We start from the raw sequence: 20,533 nt of genomic DNA, 5'->3' as shown, positions 1-20,533 counted from the left end.
TGTTCATTGAAAGCTTCAAATGCGGATCTGGTTCATCCACAAGGGTTTGTGAAATATTGTTCAGGGCATTGAGAGGAAGCTCGAGCATCCTCAGAACTCTAGGAGGTCGACTCAAGATCAGGAGGATGAATTTGTTGCGGAATTACAAGACTGGGAGAATCGGGACTCGAAGGCGCATTCGCTGCTTGTGCGGACCATCATAAAGGAGGTTTCACGGGCCACGCAAACTCTCACTAGTGCTCATCAAGTATGGTCTAAATTGGAGGATCTCTTTGCTCGAGATTCGCCGATGAGGGCAGTTACCTTGCAAGGATAGCTCTATGGTTTGTTTATCATTCCCTAAAGGCAGTTCCATGCCGTCGTTTCTTATGAAGGCCAAGGTTATCCATGACCAGTTACTAGCTATGGGTGCTGCTTTGTCCTCTGCTCAGCTGGCTGCACTTATCCTCACCAAGCTTCCTCTGGACTATATGTGATTTCTCGATCTTTGCGGTGCCAGGTCACATCCACTTAGTTGGATTTTGACGATCTTAGCTCTCTACTTTTGGAGTAGAAGTCCGTTCTCGTTTCATAGGGTAAGTTGAAGGTGTAAGTCAGTAGTGCAGTAACTTTATCTTCAATGTGTTTTTTAATTCTTGAAGTTGGATGAGAATGCTCTTCATATAATTCAGATGAGTGGGAAGAGAATCCCCCACATTTATTTTTAATTCAAAGAACTTTACAAGAAAGAGATTTTGGAGTTCTTGGCTTGTGCTCCAAAAAGTATATATCAAGTGTCTCCCAAGCTTCGTTTGAGGTTTCTTTCCCATTGATATAGTGGATGAGATTATCACTTAATCCTAGGGCTATAATGGTAAGTGCTTTTTCATCTTTGGCTAGCCATGTAGCCTCTGCATCCCTTGTGCTTGGTTTTTTATCTTTACCATTTACAACATTCCACAAACCTTTCTTCATTAAAGTAAATTTAATGTTAGTTTGCCATGTGTGGAAATTATGTCCTTCAAACTTATCCGTCTTAGGTGAATAAGCCATTGTAGGAAAGTTCTTACTTATGGGATGAATACCCAACAAGTAGTGTCTAGTCTCTTTACAAATTTGAATGGCAACACAATCTAGCAAGACTATCAAGAATTCACCCTCACCATACACATGCATGTTGTTGCTCAAAAAAACACTTGAGACCCATAGCCCTTGCATAAGCATAGTAGTGTGGCTTCTTTTTTATCTTTGTAATCTTCTTTTTGATGTGATTTCTATTAGATGATTCACTTGAGCTTGGCAAAATGAAAGTTCAAAAGAAGAATGTGCATGAGCTTCCACTACAAATGAGTAGTAAACTTCTAATGACAAATGAGCTTCCAAAACTAATGGGCAACCACAATGTGAGTTGATAGAGCTTTGTAACACCTTTCCAATAGCATGAATGAACATTCAATTGCAAAAAACCTTAGAGATTAGGCTCAATTAACCCCTAATTAGTGGAGCTCTCTCACTGTTTTTATGCAAAAAACAATGCACTAGTGGAGGATGAATAAGACCAAGTTATGCTTATTTGTTGTTAAAATGCTTAAAGTCAGCCGAATAGCAGTGAGTCTTGATGAGGTTGAAAGCCTTAATCACAAGATTAACCCAAAAATGAAGTGTTTAATTTTGATTTTAGCAAAATGGGTTTTTGAGGAGTGCTCAGGCCTGAAAGTCGATGTAGATGGCCTCTATTGCCGAGATTGGCATTACCACCGTGTCGGGCATGCCCAAAAACCCTTGTAGCTATGACGAATTAGGTGATTGCACAGTGGCCAAGGAATTATCTTCATTTTTCTCAAGAAAAAACGTGCCGCTTGCAGGTGGAAATTCCGCCGATTTTGAGCTCGAATCAAAGGGCTTCTTTGATGGGCACAAGCGAGTTGGGTCGGCTTCAAGGCTGTGAAGATGGTTTACCCAATGGTGTGGAGTATGAGTTGATTTTCACCCACCACTGAGTAGTGGTCTGTAGGAGAAAGCTTAAAACAGCCTCATCTTGATTAATTTAATAATTGATAATGACACTAATGAAAGTAGTAACCTTGCTTTGATACCAAATGAAGGGATTAGGGTGGATCAAAGTGATCAAGAAACACCATGATGAAGCATAATGAAATACTTAAGCGAGAAGGATTAAACAAAGATTAACATAACATAGGTGTGATTAGCATAATCAAGCACACTTGTATTAGATGCATGTCTTCATAATCTACATGCACTTGTTTCTGCACATCCTCATACGCACAGAAGTGCATGCACTAGTGTGGCGGAACATGTAAGAAATTCTCAATTTGAATTGTCTTGCCTCTCTTTTCGTCTCCTCTCCGCATTATGTGCGGCTTGATGAAGTCCCTCTGAGATGGTTGAACCTGCCTGCCGAACCATTTCTGCAAACATTCCTCCACCTTCTGCACCTTACCGAACCATCAAATGTAAGCATTTCTAGCACCAAATTACTACTTCTATCATAAATGCATTTGCATTGTATATGGAAATTATATGTGAAGCATGAAACCATATTTATTGATTAGTTTGTAGTCATGAGTTGATAGTTCGAATTATCCAGAACCTTGATTGTGATCAAGAAGATTGCTTGGAGAGTCAAATTCTGCAATGTGACCTCCTGTGGCGAGAATAAGAATGCGGTCACAATCGATCACAGTATCAATCCTGTGAGCAATTGTAAGCACAGTGCAATCATAAAAGGCCATGCGTATTGTTGCCTGTATGAGGCTATCAGTCTCTCCATCAATGGCTGCTGTTGCCTCATCCATCACTATGATTTGTGATCTTCAAGGAAAATCATTATGTCAATATTACACTGCAAAAAAAATTCTCAAATTCCAAAGCCCAAGATAAGAATTGCATGTGTTGTTAACGGGGCCTTATGGGTGCGTGGGTGGCTTAATGTGCGCACGTGTATAAAAAAAAGGAATCGCAAATGATAAACAAAGCATGCTTGATTAGTAACATGGCAAGAATTTCTTTGTGCACTCTCAAAGTTTACCTTCTTAAGAGAGACCTCGCAATACAGATCAGCTGTCGTTCGCCAACACTAAAGTTTTCCCCATTCTGAGCTATCAAACTATCAAGGCCTCTGTCCAAACTTTGAATCTTATTTGTAAGATGTACTCTTGATAATGCCTCATAAATCTCTGCATCAGAGTATGCTTCAAAGGGATCAAGATTGAACCTGAGTGATCCTTGAAATAAAATTGGATCCTGTTTCAGTCAGGCAAAACAAAGAAGTAAAAAATTTAGGCTATGCATTGTGTCCTTTTATATGCAGTTTAGGAATCTCTCTCTCTCTCTCTCTCTCTCTCTCTCTCTCTCTCTCTCTCACCAGAGCCCACCACAGTGCATACGGGAGCCTATACCACACTGCCACCACAGTGGAATCTCTCTCTCTCTCAAGTTTCAACTACAGGCCCATGAGAGTCACATCAGATCGGGCACGCACACTGTTCTGTACAGCCTACAGCCACCTGTACCTGCAAAATCACATTTGTGGTAAGCTTTACAAGTTTTGAAATTTGGGCATTTTCTCTGTGAAAGTTTTCTGGCAGATACAGGGAGGTTTGCTTGCAAAGAAATCTCTACAGGCTTTTGCAAGGCTTTGGGTGGTGCAGAAATTTTTGGGCATTTTGGCACTGTGCGAGCCATTTTCATTGCTCTACTTAGTCAGTGGTGCATTTTGTTGCACATTCAGAGGATTGAGAGTGCAGGCATATTTGGGTCAGCTGTATTCAGTGGAGTACAGTTGCTTTCAGGGTTATTGCTTTTGGGTTTTTTGATACACAGGTACAACATTGTGCACTAGCATAATGGTAAATCAACAGCAGAGTGATGTGTTCACGTACTTGTCTAAGGAAGACAAGTTGGATGGCATGAACTACTCCTTGTGGAGTTTTATGCTGAGAAATGTGCTCGTGGCAAAAGGTCTTTGGGATTTTGTTAGTGGTGATGAACCACGTCCAGGTCCATTGGCTCCAGAGACTCCTCCCCAAGGGGGTGCTCGTGGAAGAGGACAACAGGCACACACACCAGGTCAGCCTCTGCCTGTTCAAAGAACAAATGCTCAGAAGACATGGGATGCCAGAGATGCACAAGCCTTATCACTTATTGCATTGTCAGTACAGAGGTCTATTATACCTCATATTCGTTCAGCTGGCTCTTCACGGAATGCATGGGTGACTTTGGAGCAGATGTATGCTGCTCGTAATGAGGCACGGATCTCATTTTTGAAAAGAGAGCTAGAAAATCAAAAAATGCATGAAGGAGATGATATGTCTAGCCACTTGAACAAGCTGCAGGATTTGAGAGAGCAACTCATCAATGTGGATGAGATTATTCCTGAGACACAGCTTGTATCCACCATCTTGAACTCTTTGCCAAGATCCTACTTGGCTTTTCATACCTCTTTGAACCTCAGCATGAGGAATGCTGTTGAGCCCCTTAAGTATTAGGAACTTGTTGCTCTCTTGTTACAAGAAGAGCAAATCAGGAAGAACATGAATATGAACACAAGTGCTGAACAAGCATTTACGAGACAGGTCAAAAAGGGAAAGGCAAACCTCAGCCAAAGAGTTCAAATCAGAATTCAGGTGATGGTGGTTCATCTCAGGATACCAAGAAAGGTGATGGACAGCCCAAGAAGAAGGGCAAATGCCATTACTGTAAGAAGCCAGGTCACTACATCACAGAGTGTAGGAAGAGGATTGCCAAAGAGAAGGCAAAGGAATCTGGGATGTCTGTAAATGATGCCTCTAAAGCTCCTCCGGAGACTGCTTCTTTTGTTGAGGACAGGGATTATTGTTTCTACACATGTAGCTATGATGCCTCTTGGTCTTCGCAGACACTCAGTGTGACAGAGCATGCATGTACTTGGTATTTTGATAGTGGTGCTTCAAAGCATATTACATCTCGCAGGGATTTGTTTTGTCATGTAGGCCCTGACCCTGTTGGCAAAACTGTTCAGTGTGCCAATAATGCTTCATATCCAGTTCGTGGCATTGGGGAGATTCAGCTCACAGCCATTGATGGCTCTATTCTTCGCCTTACAGATGCCTTATATGTACCAGGGATAAAGAAGAATCTGTTGTCCATTTCTTCTTTAGCACAGCGTGGTATGCAAGTCAACTTTGATGATGACAAATGCATGATCAGAGACAAAGCTAATTCCTTGACCTTGATGCTTACTGGTACATTATGTCATGGACTCTATCAGTTGGATGCATTTCAGCCAGTGGATCAGTCTGCTTATAATGCATTCACTCTTACTTCAGCTATGGTTGATGCGGAGTTATGGCATGCTCGCATGGGGCATGTAAATTTTGGTAGTCTTATGCTTATGCAGCGACATAACATGTTGACAGACCTACCTCTTATGGAGAAGCCTCCAGATCACATATGTGAAAGTTGTATTTTGGGAAAAATGCATCGGTTTTCCTTTCCACGTGATCAGGCTCTACGAGCAACTGCAAAGTTGCAGCTTATACACAGTGATCTTTGTGGTCCCATGCAGACGAAGTCATTAGGAGGTTGCTTCTATTTTGCTACATTTATTGATGACTTCTCTCGTATATGCTGGGTCTATCCGTTGACACAGAAATCACAGGTATATGATGCATTTTTGGCCTTTGTAGCACTTGCTGAAACAGTGTCACGATGCAAGGTTAAGACTCTCCGTTCTGACCGAGGGGGGGAATATGTGTCACACATGTTGAATTCCTTTCTTGAGAGTAGAGGTATCAAACATCAGTATACTACTCCTTATACTCCACAACAGAATGGGGTTGCAGAAAGGAAGAATCGGTCACTCATGGAGATGGCCAGATGTATGTTAAAGGCAAAGAAGCTACCACATATCTTTTGGGTGGAAGCTGTTATGTGTGCTTGTCATATTTTGAATCGATGTCCCACAAAGGCATTGGTTTCCACTACTCCTTTTGAGGCTTGGCATGGCCGCAAGCCTTCGGTATCACATTTTCGTATTTTTGGGTGTCCTGCATATGCACACATACCCAAAGAAATGAGGAGGAAGTTGGATGATAAAGCCACAAAATGTATTTTTGTTGGGTATAGCCGTGAGAGCAAGGGCTACCGGTTATATGACCCACTATCCAAGAAGATATTCACTAGTCGGGATGTGATTTTTGATGAAAAATCAGAAATATCCATGGCTGGTTATGATGTAAATCAGGCTGAAAATGATGTGTTTGAAGGTCTACTACCTATGGAGTTTCATTCCACAGTTGGTGATCCAACCCATGAGGGTACAGGACAACCAGCTAATCATGAAGATGGTGCAGAAATTCATCAGGCTATTGAGCCAGAAGTTGAGCCAAATATGGGACAGCAGGCTCCACAGGTCAGACACATACCTAGATGGTATTTGAGGACATTACAGGACAGCCATCTAGAGGGTCCTCTTGCTGGCCGTACTCGTAGGGAGACACGGACCAATGAGCATGCACACATCATGGATTTAAATATGGTTATGGCAGCCAGTTTACAGGATGATGATAAGCCTGATTCATTTGTGGATGCACGAGACAATGTGCATTGGAACAAAGCCATGCAGGATGAACTTGATTCTATTCAAAAGAATCAAACATGGGATTTGGTTGATTTGCCCAAAGGCAAGAAAGCCATTGGTACTAAGTGGGTCTATAAGTTGAAAAGACATGCAGATGGATCCATTGACAGGTACAAAGCCCGTCTAGTTGCAAAGGGCTATGCACAGAAGAAGGGCATTGATTATGAGGAGACATTTGCTCCTACATCCCGTATGTCGACACTTCGGTGTGTCATTGCATTGGCTGCACATCGTGGTTGGGTTGTTCATCAGTTGGACATCAAGACTGCTTTCCTACATGGGGATCTCGAGGAGGAAGTTTATGTACATCAGCCCATAGGTTTTGCAGAACATGGTCATGAAGGGAAAGTATGCAGGCTAAAAAAGGCCTTGTATGGTTTGAAACAAGCTCCACGAGCTTGGTATGCAAAGATAGATGCTTTCCTGCTCACTCAAGGCTTTGTGAACAGTCCATCAAAAGCCACTTTGTATGTAAAGAAAGAAGAGAAAGATCTGCTGGTCACCAGTCTTTATGTAGATGATCTTTTGCTCATGGGATCAAATGATGACAAAATTGCAGCTTTTAAAGAGATACTGCAATAGACATTTGACATGTTTGATTTGGGGCCCGTACACTACTATTTGGGCATACAGTTTGTGCAGGATAACAGAGGCATTGGGTTGTTGCAATCTCGGTATGTTGCTAAACTTCTGGAGAAGTTTAAATTTCAGGATTGCAAGCCTATTAGCACTCCTATGGAACCTGGGATGAAACTGTCACTACAAGATGACAGTATTTTATTTGATGCCACTACATATGCTCAGGCTGTTGGCACATTGGCAAGCTGTGAAGCGTGTATTTCGGTATTTGCAGGGTACCTTGTCTCTTGGATTGCTTTATCCTGAGGGGGGTGACATGCAGTTATATGCTTACAGCGATTCAGATTGGGCTGGTGATTTTGATACCAGACATTCCACTAGTGGAAATTGTTTCTTTCTTGGCTATTCATGTATTTCTTGGCTAAGCAAGAAACAGACCACAGTGGCCACTTCGTCTTGTGAGGCAGAGTACAGAGCAGTTACACTACTACCGTTGAGTGTGTCTGGCTGCGTCGTCTCATGACTGATATGGATATTTCAGTGGAGGAGCCTACACCTATCTATACTGATAGTCAGAGTGCCATTGCCGTGGCCAGGAATCCTGTGTTTCATGCTCGCACGAAACACATTGAGATTCACTATCATTTTGTTCGGGAGAGACTCCAGGCAGGTGATATCACTCTGATCTACTGCCCTACAGATCAGAATGTGGCAGACATCTTCACCAAGGCATTACCACATCCGAAATTCGAAGCATTCTGCACTGCTTTGAATTTGTTTCCTTTTGGTGGATGATGTACAGTGATCACATATCACTCCAGGGGGGTTTGTTGGGTTTTATGCTGTGTATGCACCCAGGGGAGTGCTAGTGATCATCAGTAGGTTACTGGGGCACTTTTTACTTCAGTTAGTGGAGGTTTTTTCCCCCAGTTTCAGCTTAGTTTCACTTATAATAGTTTATAAGTGATTTGGTCCACCTGGCCCAAACAACACTGGGGACCATTACATAGAGATAGGCGAGCCGACAGATGACGATCCTCACACGCCGTAAGAGGCGTGCATATGAGGAGGCACAGTACTGGGATATATACCACCTACTCATGAGCAGAGATGCAGCCACTGCATGGCGCAGGATGAGAGAGCCTCGCCCTCGTACCCCGATTGAGGATCCACACACATGGCACACATATGCAAAGAGCCTCTACCATATCCCTCAGCAGCTGCCCATACCACAACCACAGGAATCCCACCCTACCACCTCTACTTTCTTTACCGCCTTGATGGTAGAGAGAGCTATCCGCTGGTTACAGCATGGGAGATTGGCTGACCACACAGGTATACAGAGTGAGCATCTTATTTATGCACCTAACACACTGGGACCCTTTGTTGCTCACCTCTTTAATAGGGCACTAGTGGAGGGTCTACTAGCTGAGTGGACTATGCACACCATCGTGCCTCTCCACAAAGCAAGAGACGTGCTAGACCCCAGCAACTACATGACTATCATGATTGGTCATACATTGGCCAGACTTTATGGTGCAGTGCTCGAGGCAGAGTTGAGCTCATATGCAGAGAAAGAGGGACTGCGAGCACCAGGGCAGGCTGGATTCCGACGAGCTTTCTCCACTATTGACCATATATTCACTCTGAGATGTCTGATTGACCAGGCTAGGGCGCAGGAGAAGAGATTATACTGCTACTTTGTGGATTTCCGCAAAGCATTTGACACGGTGCCACGAGAGACTCTTCGAGCGCCTACAGTCATTGGGGATCCCATCAGAGATGGTTTGGGGCATCTATGCTTTATATGAGCAGGTCTTCGGGCGCATACGATGCCTCGGGGGGCAATCTGATGTTGTTGCTAGCACCATAGGTGTGAAGCAAGGATGCCCACTCTCTCCTACACTATTTGGGCTATACATTGATGAGGTGGCTGACTTCATTGGTCACAGTGGTGGGGACGGGGTAGGCATCTCAAGTACCACACTCCACATTATGCTATATGCAGATGATATTATTCTGGTCTCTGAGTCGCAGATGGGACTACACCATCTCCATGCACTCGACAACTTCTGCACACAGAGGGGGCTTACAGTGAACCTTGGGAAAACCAAGGCCATGATTTTCCACGCCTCAGGGCCGGTTCGACGACAGGCCATCTTCACACTAGCAGGAGGACAAGTAGAGGTGGTAGACTCATATGTGTACCTGGGGATTACATTTACGACTCCGCCAGGAAGATTTACTATGGCACAGGCAACCAAGGATAGACTCACACGAGGGTATGCAGCTCTGGCCATGCTAGAGAGACAGTGTCACCAGGCACACTTCCAGGAGCCCCGCACGAAGGGGTGGTTGATTGACACACTGGTCACCCCTGCTTTGATGTATGCTGCAGCAGTATGGGCACCTGGGCTTGGCCACCTCCACATGGTCTCAGATAGAGAGGCCTCAGATTCTCATGCTCTCACGGATGATCCGCAGCAAACCCTCCGTCCCACATGACATTGTGCGGACGGAGTTTGCTGCACCTCCTATGCTAGTAGAGGCCATCTTCATACAGAGGATCAGAGATATGCCATCAGATCGACTCTCACATAGAGCTTTTGAGGCGTCCAGGCAGCTCGCAGAGAGTGGAGATAGGAGATCATGGTATTCACAGATGATACAGTGGCTCACTCAGCATGGTCTTGACATAGATCACCTGCCACCTTTCCAGTATGATATACATGCACCACACATCCAGCTCTCTCACAGTGAGAGGAACAAAGTCCTTCGGCAGGATTTATGGCAGCGATACACTCAAGAGACTTGGATTACACCCAGTCAGCCTCTACCGCCGAAGATGCTATACTACAGAGATCAGTTTATGCGTATCTCAGCGGATGGATTCATACAGAGACCTGGATACATGGATGTGTACATGCCTCATAGTGCCCGAGTGGTGATTGGCTAGCTCAGAGTGTCATCACACCAGCTTGAGATTGAGGCAGGTAGGGCAGCACAGATCCCCAGAGCAGAGAGGATATGCAGACTATGCCAGGAGGAGGTTGAGAGTGAGGAACATTATGTATGCAGAAGCAGAGCATATAGTGTCATTAGAGAGAGATACACCACCATCTTCAGTGGACATCCCTCACTCCGCCAGATCATGGAGTCTATAGACCAGCGCAGATTTGGCCAGTTCTTGCTAGAGACACAGCGCGACAGAGAGACACTGCTACGGACTCATACCACAAGGAGAGGTGGGCGACAGCTCCAGCTCACTGATTTCTTCCAGAGATCTATCCCAGTGCCTATTCTGACACAGGAGGGGGTTACACTTCTGTGCGCTATGGACCTCCGAGCCAGATGGAGACCGAGAGCACCAGGCTACCAGACTCCCAGACTACATCAAAGGGAGATCACAGAGATACGGGCTTGACATCAACACCATATCTAGGAGCGGCTAGCTCACTTACACTCACACCCGGAGATCATGCTTCGAGGTATTTTTGCCTCGCCATCGCCTATGTATCACATATTACACCCCCATTATGGTACTGGTTGGAGCTAGACAGATCTGCATTGCATTCTTGTATACCCTGCGCATATAGGTTGCATACTGAGCCTCTAGCAGTAGTGCTCCATCCATCACACCCCCCCACTAGCTCAGTACTTTCATAGTTTATTTCATGTTCATTTTGTCCTTTTTTTTTTGGACATCCAAAAGACATTGACAGTTGTACATTGATTTCTCATAGGTCGAGTTCGGCCTCTAGTAGACGTTAATACAGCTTTCTTTCTTTCTTTCTTTCTTTCTTTCTTTCTTGGAGGAGCCGCCAACGTTGAAGAGGAGCAGCCAATATTGAGGAAGTAACAACATGGATGAAGAGGAGATTGCCGCCGAACTCGGAGGAGCCGCCGGTAAAGTCCCCTTCTGTTAAGAAGTTTTACGTGAGAAAAGGTAGGGAATGGACACTCTCCCCGGGGTCAAAGCGACTGGGGAAGACATCCAAGAGAATCGATGAAGCAATGTATGATGAGATACACAGATTGGTCAGGACAGAGATACACCTCCTGCGTGAGGAAATTAAGCAAGAAATGAAGCAAGAAACACATGCCTGTTTGGCTGAAACGTACCAGACATGTGAGATGCAAGCCCAAGTACGGGTGGAACTGCAGGTTGTACAAACTCTCATGCAGGCTGAAATCAGAAAAGAATTGCAAGAGGAAATGCATTCAATGATTGCAGAGAAAGACAGTATGATCTTGGAATTAAGGGCAGAGCTGAATGCATGCAAGGAAAAGTTAGACCATCAAAATGAGGGACAAGGCATGGCTGCAGCACCTCAAATGCAAGAGGAAATAAAAGAACTAAAAATACAGGTGGAGAAGGAGATAAAAACCTTTGCCGAGGTTGCACAGCGCACCAAGGCGGAGGTGGAAGTAAGTGGATTGATGTGGTTAAAAAGCACAAGGGAATACCTGACAATAAAGTGGAGGTGATGAATGCAACCCTCAAAGAAGAGGCTAAACGGCGAGCCAGAGCCCTACATGTACAGGTTACAGGGTGGAGGGAGAAAGGTACTCCTCAAGAAGATGCTAAGACACTGAGTACAAAGATAGGAACCACAGAGATTCCTATAGCAGAGGCCTGGAGAGTGGGAAAGGATGCCATTAGAGCACGAGCATTGATATTGAAATTTGCAGATATGGATAAGAAGAAGGCCTTTCTTGCTAAGAGGGCCGCGCTTAAGGGAGAGAGAATTTATCTAGTTGAGGATCTTACGCCGGCCCACGTAGCACACCGGAAGGAAAACATGCCTCGAGTGTTCGAAGCACGTAAGGAGGGGAAATGGGTTGTATATAGAGATGGGCAAGTGTTCATCCGGGAGTGCCGGTCATCCTGACGGGGTGCGGCCTATGGGACCTTGAAGTTATCGGTGTGGAACTGCAATGGAGCCCTACGGGTAGATGCAGGGTACTTCGAGGACACTTTCAAAGGTCGGGATATTGCCATGTATGCAGACACACACCAATGTGCAGGGAGTAAATTACCAGAGGTTCTTGGGTATAGATGGGAATCAGTATGTCGACCCCAACCACGCATAGCAGGGGGGACTAGAGGAAGTGGGGGGGAGTACTGTTAAGGGAGGACTTACGTGAGGCAGTACATGTGATGCATAGAGGTGCAGACGCACGCTACATGTGGATCAAAGTGAGCACAAATAGACCTCGGGACATTTACATTGCAGTATGCTACTTCCCACCAGCACATTCTAGATATGCTATGCCGGGAGAATCACCATATATGCCGTTGTACGAGGACATCATGAGATTTGCGAGCTTGGGAGATGTACTACTAACGGGGGCTTTAATGCACGTACAGGCCGGGAACAATCAGCTCTCTATGCTACGGATGAGCCCGTGTACCATGAGCTAGCAGCGGATGAGATAGGGATGCAGAGATCTGCCCAGGACACAGGAGAGGTGACAAAATATGGGATACACTTCCTAGCTTTGGGGAGTGCACATGGGCTAGTTATCTATAATGGCCTATCCCGTTGGCCAGGTTCAGATGCTCTCACATGCTAGAACAAAAAGGGAGGAGCTAGTATAGTGGATTACCAGATGGGCTCACCTACCTTGATACATGATATACAAGATCTCTCCATTTCGGGCAGACCCATTGGGATAGCAGCAGACCATGCATATTTGACATTTTCTGTGACTTGTGGATATGTTAGAGGCACACCACCCTCTAGTCATACTAGATACCCAAGATATCACTTTACTCTAGAGACCTCTAGGGTATATGGCAGTGTAGTATATGATGGTCTGTTTGCTCTTGACCTGAGAAGTCCACTTGATGAGCTTACGAAAGAGTTGGCAGATGTATTACATGGTTCAGCAGCATATGCTTTCCCATATACACCCCTCTCTTTCTACCCCTCCTCGCCATACGGCCCCACAGAATGGTTGGTATGATGATGAATGTCGCGAGACTCGTGACCGCCTGCGGCGGGAGATCACCCTTGGCATCAACACACATAGACAGGCCAGAACACTCTTCAAACGCCTTGTGTGGAAGAAGAAGCGGGATTACCTGGCCAAGCTTGAGATGGAGATATGCCGATGTATTGTGTATTATGAGATATGAGGGAGATACTGGTGTCTCTTCCGAGAGGGTTTTGGACCATTACGACATGTGATGGAGTTTGAGGATCAAAGGTGTTTGGGGCTTTTCTTATTGGAGCTCAGACGCCATCGAGAGGCTCTCCTACGAGCTAGGACAACACACCAGGATCCACCCTGCTAGCAGCGAGCCATGACAGATTTTTTCAGGGCCATGACCACCCCGGCAGATACGACCAGGACCTCCACTACCCCCTCGGAGAGCCAGACGTCCCATAGACGTCCTTCAGGAGGAGTCACCCTTGACAGAGCCATAGCACTTTGTCGAGCGAGACGCCCACGCTTACCAGGATCTCGTCCACGGCCGCTTCATCACCGGTGGATTAGAGCCATCATCACCCGCCACTTTAATCTCTCTATCTTACAGCACCCAATGAGAGAGATACTGCGATGAGAAGATTACACCAGTCTTATGCTAGTTGTAGATATTATACACTTTTGTTGTACCTCAGAAGGAGTATTTTCCTTTCATAGCTGTTTAGGACTGTTTTAGGACTTTTTTAGTCCTTTTTGTCTTACTTTTGATGAGACACCATCAGCTGTGTACTATGTTTTGGTCTCATAGGCCACTTTGGCCTTTCGTAGACGTTAATATATCTTTCTTTCTTTCTCTCCATTCTCAAGCACCATCAAGTGCTCTCTCTCTCTTCTTAGGCTCCCCTAGAGACGGTGGTGGACATCACTTCCATGTACAGTCATAGGAGAGAGTCCATACACGTGAGGTTTTTATCCTGATTTTATTGGCTTTTTTTCTTCTTCTGGCAGGTTGGTTTTTTTTCTTTTTCATGTTGTTTTGACATCCAGGTCACTCATGGATCATATGTATACACACATGAGCCATGTGTGTGTGTGTGTGTAGAGAGAGAGAGAGAGAGAAATGAAATGATATATTAGCGTCCTCAAAAGACCACAAGAGTTCATGAGACCAAAAGATGTTATGTATGATAGTATATTTATGTGTGCATGTATATTACATGTGTCTTTGTATATGTATTCTATGTTAGTGTGTCTACATACATACTTACACATATATGCATGCATGTGCACATGCATATGTATATGGATATGTGCATATGCATATGCATACGCATATACATGTATGTAGATGAATGTGGAAGGCTAACCTGAGGAATGATAGAGAGGCGTTGGCGTAGATCATCAAGTCCAACAAGCTGTATATTCACACCATCAATGAGAATGTCTCCACCACATTGCTTATTCTCAACCATTCGAAAAAGAGCTGCAGCCAGACTTGATTTGCCGACACCCGTGCGTCCTAAAATGCCTATTTTTTCCCTTGCATTAACCTGCCCAAATTATACGGTTTATATTTTCATTTAGAGTTAAAATTGTGACATCTACATCTCGAAAGGTGATATGTATCTTTTTTGAAGGGAAAAAATAACCTTGAATGAGATTCCATTCAAAACTGGGGGCAAGTCTACTCTGTAAGTCATTGTGTAATTTTCAAACTCTATTTCTCCTCTTGAAGGCCAACTTGTCCCAATAATTCCGGGTCGAGTAGTGGGATCCGCCTCTGATGGAAGATTGGCATACGCCTCAATCCTTTCTACACTGGTCAAGTAGTTCTCTGTTTCTGCCGCTTGTCTAACCACAAACTGAATGAATCCAGTTATTTGCAGGCTTTGAACTAAAACAACACCTGAAGCCAAAACCTAGTGCATTCTTTTATCAGATCTGTTTAGAAAAAATATTGACCTTGGAGACAACACAACCAATTAAAAACCACATAACATCGATGTATATTTTTATTAGCTTCTAATGTAATTGACTTCTAGTAGGTGCAGTTTAAAGGTATGTATACTCACGGGGATTAAGTCACGCACACACACGCACACACACACTTTAAGGTATGTATACTTACAGGAATTAAATCACGTGCGCACACACACACACACATGCAGGCGATTGTTCAGATATACAAAGCCTTAACAAGAGATTCGACTTGACTACTCTCAATCCCTCCTTCCCTCCCTCTATTGTGTGATTGCAGGTTTGTTTTGTTCAGTCAGTGCCTGAGGTCTCTTACTCCATCACCTGTGCTCTGACCTAGGTGCTTTCACACACATGGGCTAACTCTACACGAAGTACCTGATATTGGGCAGATATGACTGCAGTGGAACCTCTCTGCTGTTATCAACTGAGCTGACTAATGAAGTATGCGCATGTGTGCCTGGTCTTGCAAGCGTGCCAGGCCATGGACAGTTTAATCCTCTACTTCAATTAAGTCATCTTAGCATAGCCAGGACCCAGGGAAAGTAACAGCTATCATAGCAACAATGGTGCTTTGCAAAAAAGGCAGGGAGAAGAAGAGGGGCGGGCACATGAGAGTTCGTTTCCCTATATTTTGTGTACATTCTGGGAACCAGCCCCCGTAACCCCTGTTGCACACACCTGAAACCGATTACGAGCTTTCCGGGATTATCGTGAAAAGGTGGCTTTGCCGACGCTTAGCGTTCTCAGTGGACGAAATGCCGGCCAGGAGAGCATTGGAGCAGGCCTCAAATTTGAAGACTGACATACCCTTCAAAGGTGCATTTACCCTTAACATGAAGGATTAAAAAAATAAACTAAAAGACGATTACAGACATTTCAACTTTAAACTCTAGGAGAAAACTTGACCTTCTAGAGATAAATTTGAATCCATACCTGCCAGTCCTGGAGAAATTGAGGTTCTTAGAAGAACCACAAGAGTCGATGCCAGTGTTACACACATACACGTCGCAAAGTCCAGCCTTATACCCAACCAACGTGACATGTGTACAAATAGAATGTATGGGCGATGATTCGCATCTACTAATGACATAAACGCCTTATGCATTTCAGATTGGGTACCATAAGCACGCACAGAAACAATGCCCTGCCACAAAAAATGTGCCTGAAAGATGAGAAACATGCAGGAATTCATTTTTTTTTCCACCCTAACTTATAAGATCACTTTAGGATGTTTAGTAAAATGTAATCCAGCCAACTCTGATTCCTTCACTTTGTTAAAGGGCTGGACATTGCAAAGCCTGTGCTGATATGAGTGGATCCACATGCTCACTAAGCTGCTGCTGTGTGTTGTCCGTTTTTTTTTGGGAGAGGGTTTTTACCATGGATTATTTATCCCATCGCTTTTTTATTCAACACATCACTCCTGGCTGCAATGAGTGGGGATCGAACCCATGACCTCCATGTTGGGACTTCGACTTCTAACCACTTGGCTACATGGTCGGGGACTGCTGTGTCATCTCTAATAATGTTCCATTGAATAAACAGACATACCTTCTCTCAAGATACTAATTGTTTGTATCATTCTCGCTTTGGTGCACACACACACACACACCACGTTCGCATGCGTGCTCAAACATACATGCATGTGGATATTAGGAAAAAAAGGGCTTTTGAAGGCATTTTGATCTTACCTGAAGAGTTTGAGCAACGTGGGCATACATCGGTGACCTCGAAATTGCTTCAAGCCTTTTAAGTTCACGAGAAATCGTGACATACCGGCGTTGAACATAGAAGAAATAAAAAATGAAAGGCGGAAACGCTAGTAAGAACCATGGAATAAGGACCCCTATAATTATCAGAGTTCCCAAGGCTGATATTGCATACTCAAACATTTGCTGCAGCACAGCAAAGCAAAGCAAAGCAACAGAGGTTTTATGTTAGATCTTTGCCATGCGAAAAAGTGAGGAAAACTTATGCAGAAACAATATGGCTTTATGAAATATTGCCTGTGCTGTGTTGGGTAATATTTCGTCAACTAAAGCTTGATCTTTGCTGAACCGATTCAAAATTCTACCAGCAACATTCTGCAGGCAACAAGTAAAAGTAAGCAAAAAGGTTAGGCAAGGACCATGCTAGCTCAGACCTGTGTCATAGCCTAGTGCATGATCACTTGTCTATCAAGATATTTTTGAAAATGGGGCAACTCAAGACTGTTACTAATTCTGCTTGAGAGCTAATTATCTGCCTGATCAAAGAAGAGTTGTGGCGATCGCAGCACTCGTTCAGCCATCTGACCATGCATTTTAGTTGCTGCAGTCATGGTTGCATGTGTGAAAAGCAAAGCTCTGGAGAGAGAGAATATGGTTGCACCCACTGCAAAGCTTGCATATGCTGCTAAATATATTCCTGGCCTTAGATTGTATTCTCTATCTGTCCATACCCGGAGCCAGTAATCCACCATGACGCGTACTGCTTGCCCGATCACGAAGACAAAAATGACAAAGGAGAAGAAATAAAGCCTGCAAAAGATAAGGATAATGAGACAGAATCTCAAGCCAGCCGTGTTCTGATTCACTTTGTACAAGTCGAAACATGCATGGGTAATTTCATTATGAATCATTGTACATGGAAAATCCACAACTGATAAAACACATCTGCTAAGCACACATATGCTCACATTGTGCAAGGGCATCAATGTGCATGGGCATGCATGAGAAAGAAAGAAAGAAAGATTTTATTAACGTCTTCCAAAAGACTCAATGGGTCTATGTGACCAAAAGTGATACATGTAATCTCATCATGGTACAAAAGAAAAAAAAGATGAGAGCTATGAGCTGGGAATGTCAAATCCGAGCCATATGATACAAAATGGATCATCATCATCATACAGCCTATGCAGCTAACCGTCCAGTAGGAGGAGGGGGCCATCAAGGATATCAAGCATGGTGGTAGCTTGTAGAAGTCTCTGCAGATCCATTGGGCGTGGGAAGGTGGCTTTGTGCCTCTCAAAGATCTCCTCAAGCTGGGGCTGATGTCTATGTTGCTGGCAAGGTCCAGGGAGTCTGGGACGTCAGGCTCACTGCAGTGCTGCGGCCTGATCTAGAGTCACGCCAGAGTGGGGTCTGGTGGGTGGTCGGGCACTTGAGAATGTGTGGCTCGATGAGGCTGTGGGCATGTCATCCACGGCTAGTGTGGCGTCCTTTCATGGTCGGAAGAATTGAGTGATAGTCGCCTGGGGGCCGGGTTGGATGTCTCCCATGAGGTCTCGACTCTCTAGTCAGTGGGTCTATGTGGTGATGAAGCTCTAGTAGGAAGAAGCCTAGGTACCGCTGGTTTGGATAATCCATGATCTTGGATAAGGGTCCAAACCCCTCTCTGAAGAGACAATGGAACCTCCATCAGATCTCATAATATACGGTGCACTTGCATAGGAAGTGCTCCTCTGACTCAACTTCCCTCTGCAATTTAGCCGCGTGCATAATCATGAAAACATAGAAAAAAATGCAAAAAATATCCTTTGTAAGCCTCATGAAAGTATCCATGTAGTACTGCCATTTGTGAGAGTATGTATGTATGTGCGCGCACGCGTGCGTTGTGCGTGTGCGTGTGAATGTAAGCGTGAGAGAGAGAGAGAGAGAGAGACCCTCCTGATGCCTTTCCATAGGCTATCCAAGTGGACAAATGTATATTCCCCTCAACTCTATCTTCCTTGACTGTGGATCTCCCCTTCACTTCACCATTTGCCGATTCAAATGTTTGAGCTTGCAATTTCTCTGGTTGACTTGATTTAGCTACATGGTCATCCTCTTCATTATCATTACCAGCTTCATCAACACGCATGGATGCATTCATGTCGTTTTCTCGAGTATGATCAGAAATGACTATATCTGTACTAGTGTCAGTAACTTCATTGTGAAAAACTAAAGCTGACCCGCCTTTGGAATTGTTTTTCTTTAGCCCCTCTAATGTATCAAATAAATAGCCATTTTCCATGGAGTAAGTACGATCACATATGGCAAGTGCTGTCTTATTATGTGTTACCAAAATGACAGTTCTTCCTTTGATGATTCCGTTGAGGACCTGCTCAATCAAGTGCTTTGCTGTCGGCACATCAACTGCAGCTAAAGGGTCATCCAAGAAAACAACAGGAGCTGAACTGTAGCAAGCACGAGCAAGACTGATGCGTGCCTTCTGGCCTCCACTTAGGTTGATTCCCCTATCACCCTGAAAACCAAAAAAAAAAAGGAAATCAGAATGTATTCGCAGGTGGCACTCAACTCAGCACAAATCATTAGCAGCCCTAACAAGGAGAACACAATTAATTCTTTTTTTCCCAGGAAAAAGACTTCTGTTAAGTTAAATAAAATCATACAAAGGAGATCTCAAACAATTAGGGGGCACTATGCTGCCATAAAAGCCCCGTAGGAGAGGAGAAGAAAATACCATTGGTTCCACTCACTCATAAATCTGCTATGTTTTGTCTGCACAGCTCTAGAAGATTCCTGTATGCGGCCCAGCCTTTGGACATGTTCTCACCCTTCCAAAGACACCTTCCACCGATTTCACAGCTAGTGTTGATGGGGTACCACAAGTCATGATACTCGTTCAGTGGCCCCTATCTTATAGATGATCATGTGATGCTGGCAGGACCAGATGGCTCTTTATTTAGACAGCAAATTAGATTGCCAGTAGACCACAGCCACCACCGTGTCTGCTGACAACAGAGCCACATTGCCAGACACTAGCTTAGAGCCAGGGGTCACCACCAGGAGACGGCACAAAACAGGGCCCCCAGGCAACACAACCCGTGGCCCCTCAACCCCCCCACTGCCCCCAAACCTTGGCTTGTTTGGGTTAATAGACAGGTTGACAGACGTGTACCCACTCCTGATCCACCTAATGATCATGTAAGATCACATTACTGTGGGACAGCTGCGGATGTTGATGCATAACCTTCACAGCAGGATGTATTACATAGGGAGATCATAGATGTTACACCCCCAATTCAGAGGAGAAACTGGCACTTGTACTACAGGTGGATCTAGGTATCCTACTACTTGCTGCTGTTTCTACATGATGCGTTGCCCACAACCAATGGAGATCTATTTTTGGTGTGGACCCCTCTTGTCCTAGATGCCCAGCTCCATCTGAGATAGTGTATCATTGCTTATGGGAGTGCAGAGGAGCACAGAGGATCTGGGTATCTATAGCCCAGCTCTTGGGCAGATACTATCTGTATTACTTGGGGTGCTAATGGTTGACTCAGTCTGGCCCACAACTTCTGAGGTCAGGCAAGTAGATCTTGTTATACTTCTTCGTGGGGCAAAAGCTCATAGATGTTTGCTTCAGGATATCCCCCAGTTATGATACACACCACCTTCGCTGAGTATTGACACCAATTGGGAGATTATTGCTAGTATC

General features: G+C 44.6%; 1 protein-coding gene across 3 annotated transcripts in view; it reads right to left on the bottom strand.

The window, feature by feature from the left end:
• Positions 1-2,122: 2,122 nt before the first annotated feature.
• The window catches only part of LOC147636234 (uncharacterized), a 53,584-nt gene continuing 35,173 nt past the window's right edge, over positions 2,123-20,533 (bottom strand). For all 3 annotated transcript variants that reach the window (XM_086801665.1, XM_086801666.1, XM_086801667.1), the window contains 10 exons: positions 18,756-19,336; positions 17,358-17,631; positions 17,119-17,196; positions 16,804-17,007; positions 16,046-16,256; positions 14,782-15,038; positions 14,500-14,682; positions 3,029-3,243; positions 2,591-2,811; positions 2,123-2,429 (listed from right to left, as the gene is read on the bottom strand). In XM_086801665.1, the coding sequence (XP_086657791.1) occupies positions 2,308-2,429; positions 2,591-2,811; positions 3,029-3,243; positions 14,500-14,682; positions 14,782-15,038; positions 16,046-16,256; positions 16,804-17,007; positions 17,119-17,196; positions 17,358-17,631; positions 18,756-19,336 (2,346 nt within the window). In that variant the 3' untranslated portion in view covers positions 2,123-2,307. The remainder of the gene's footprint in view (positions 2,430-2,590; positions 2,812-3,028; positions 3,244-14,499; positions 14,683-14,781; positions 15,039-16,045; positions 16,257-16,803; positions 17,008-17,118; positions 17,197-17,357; positions 17,632-18,755; positions 19,337-20,533) is intronic.

This window comes from Cibotium barometz, chromosome 8, assembly GCF_041138505.1.
Source record: "Cibotium barometz isolate CiBa-2024 chromosome 8, ASM4113850v1, whole genome shotgun sequence".
In the NCBI taxonomy this organism is placed as follows: Eukaryota; Viridiplantae; Streptophyta; class Polypodiopsida; order Cyatheales; family Cibotiaceae; genus Cibotium; species Cibotium barometz.
This window is presented reverse-complemented; position numbering and strand designations above follow the sequence as displayed.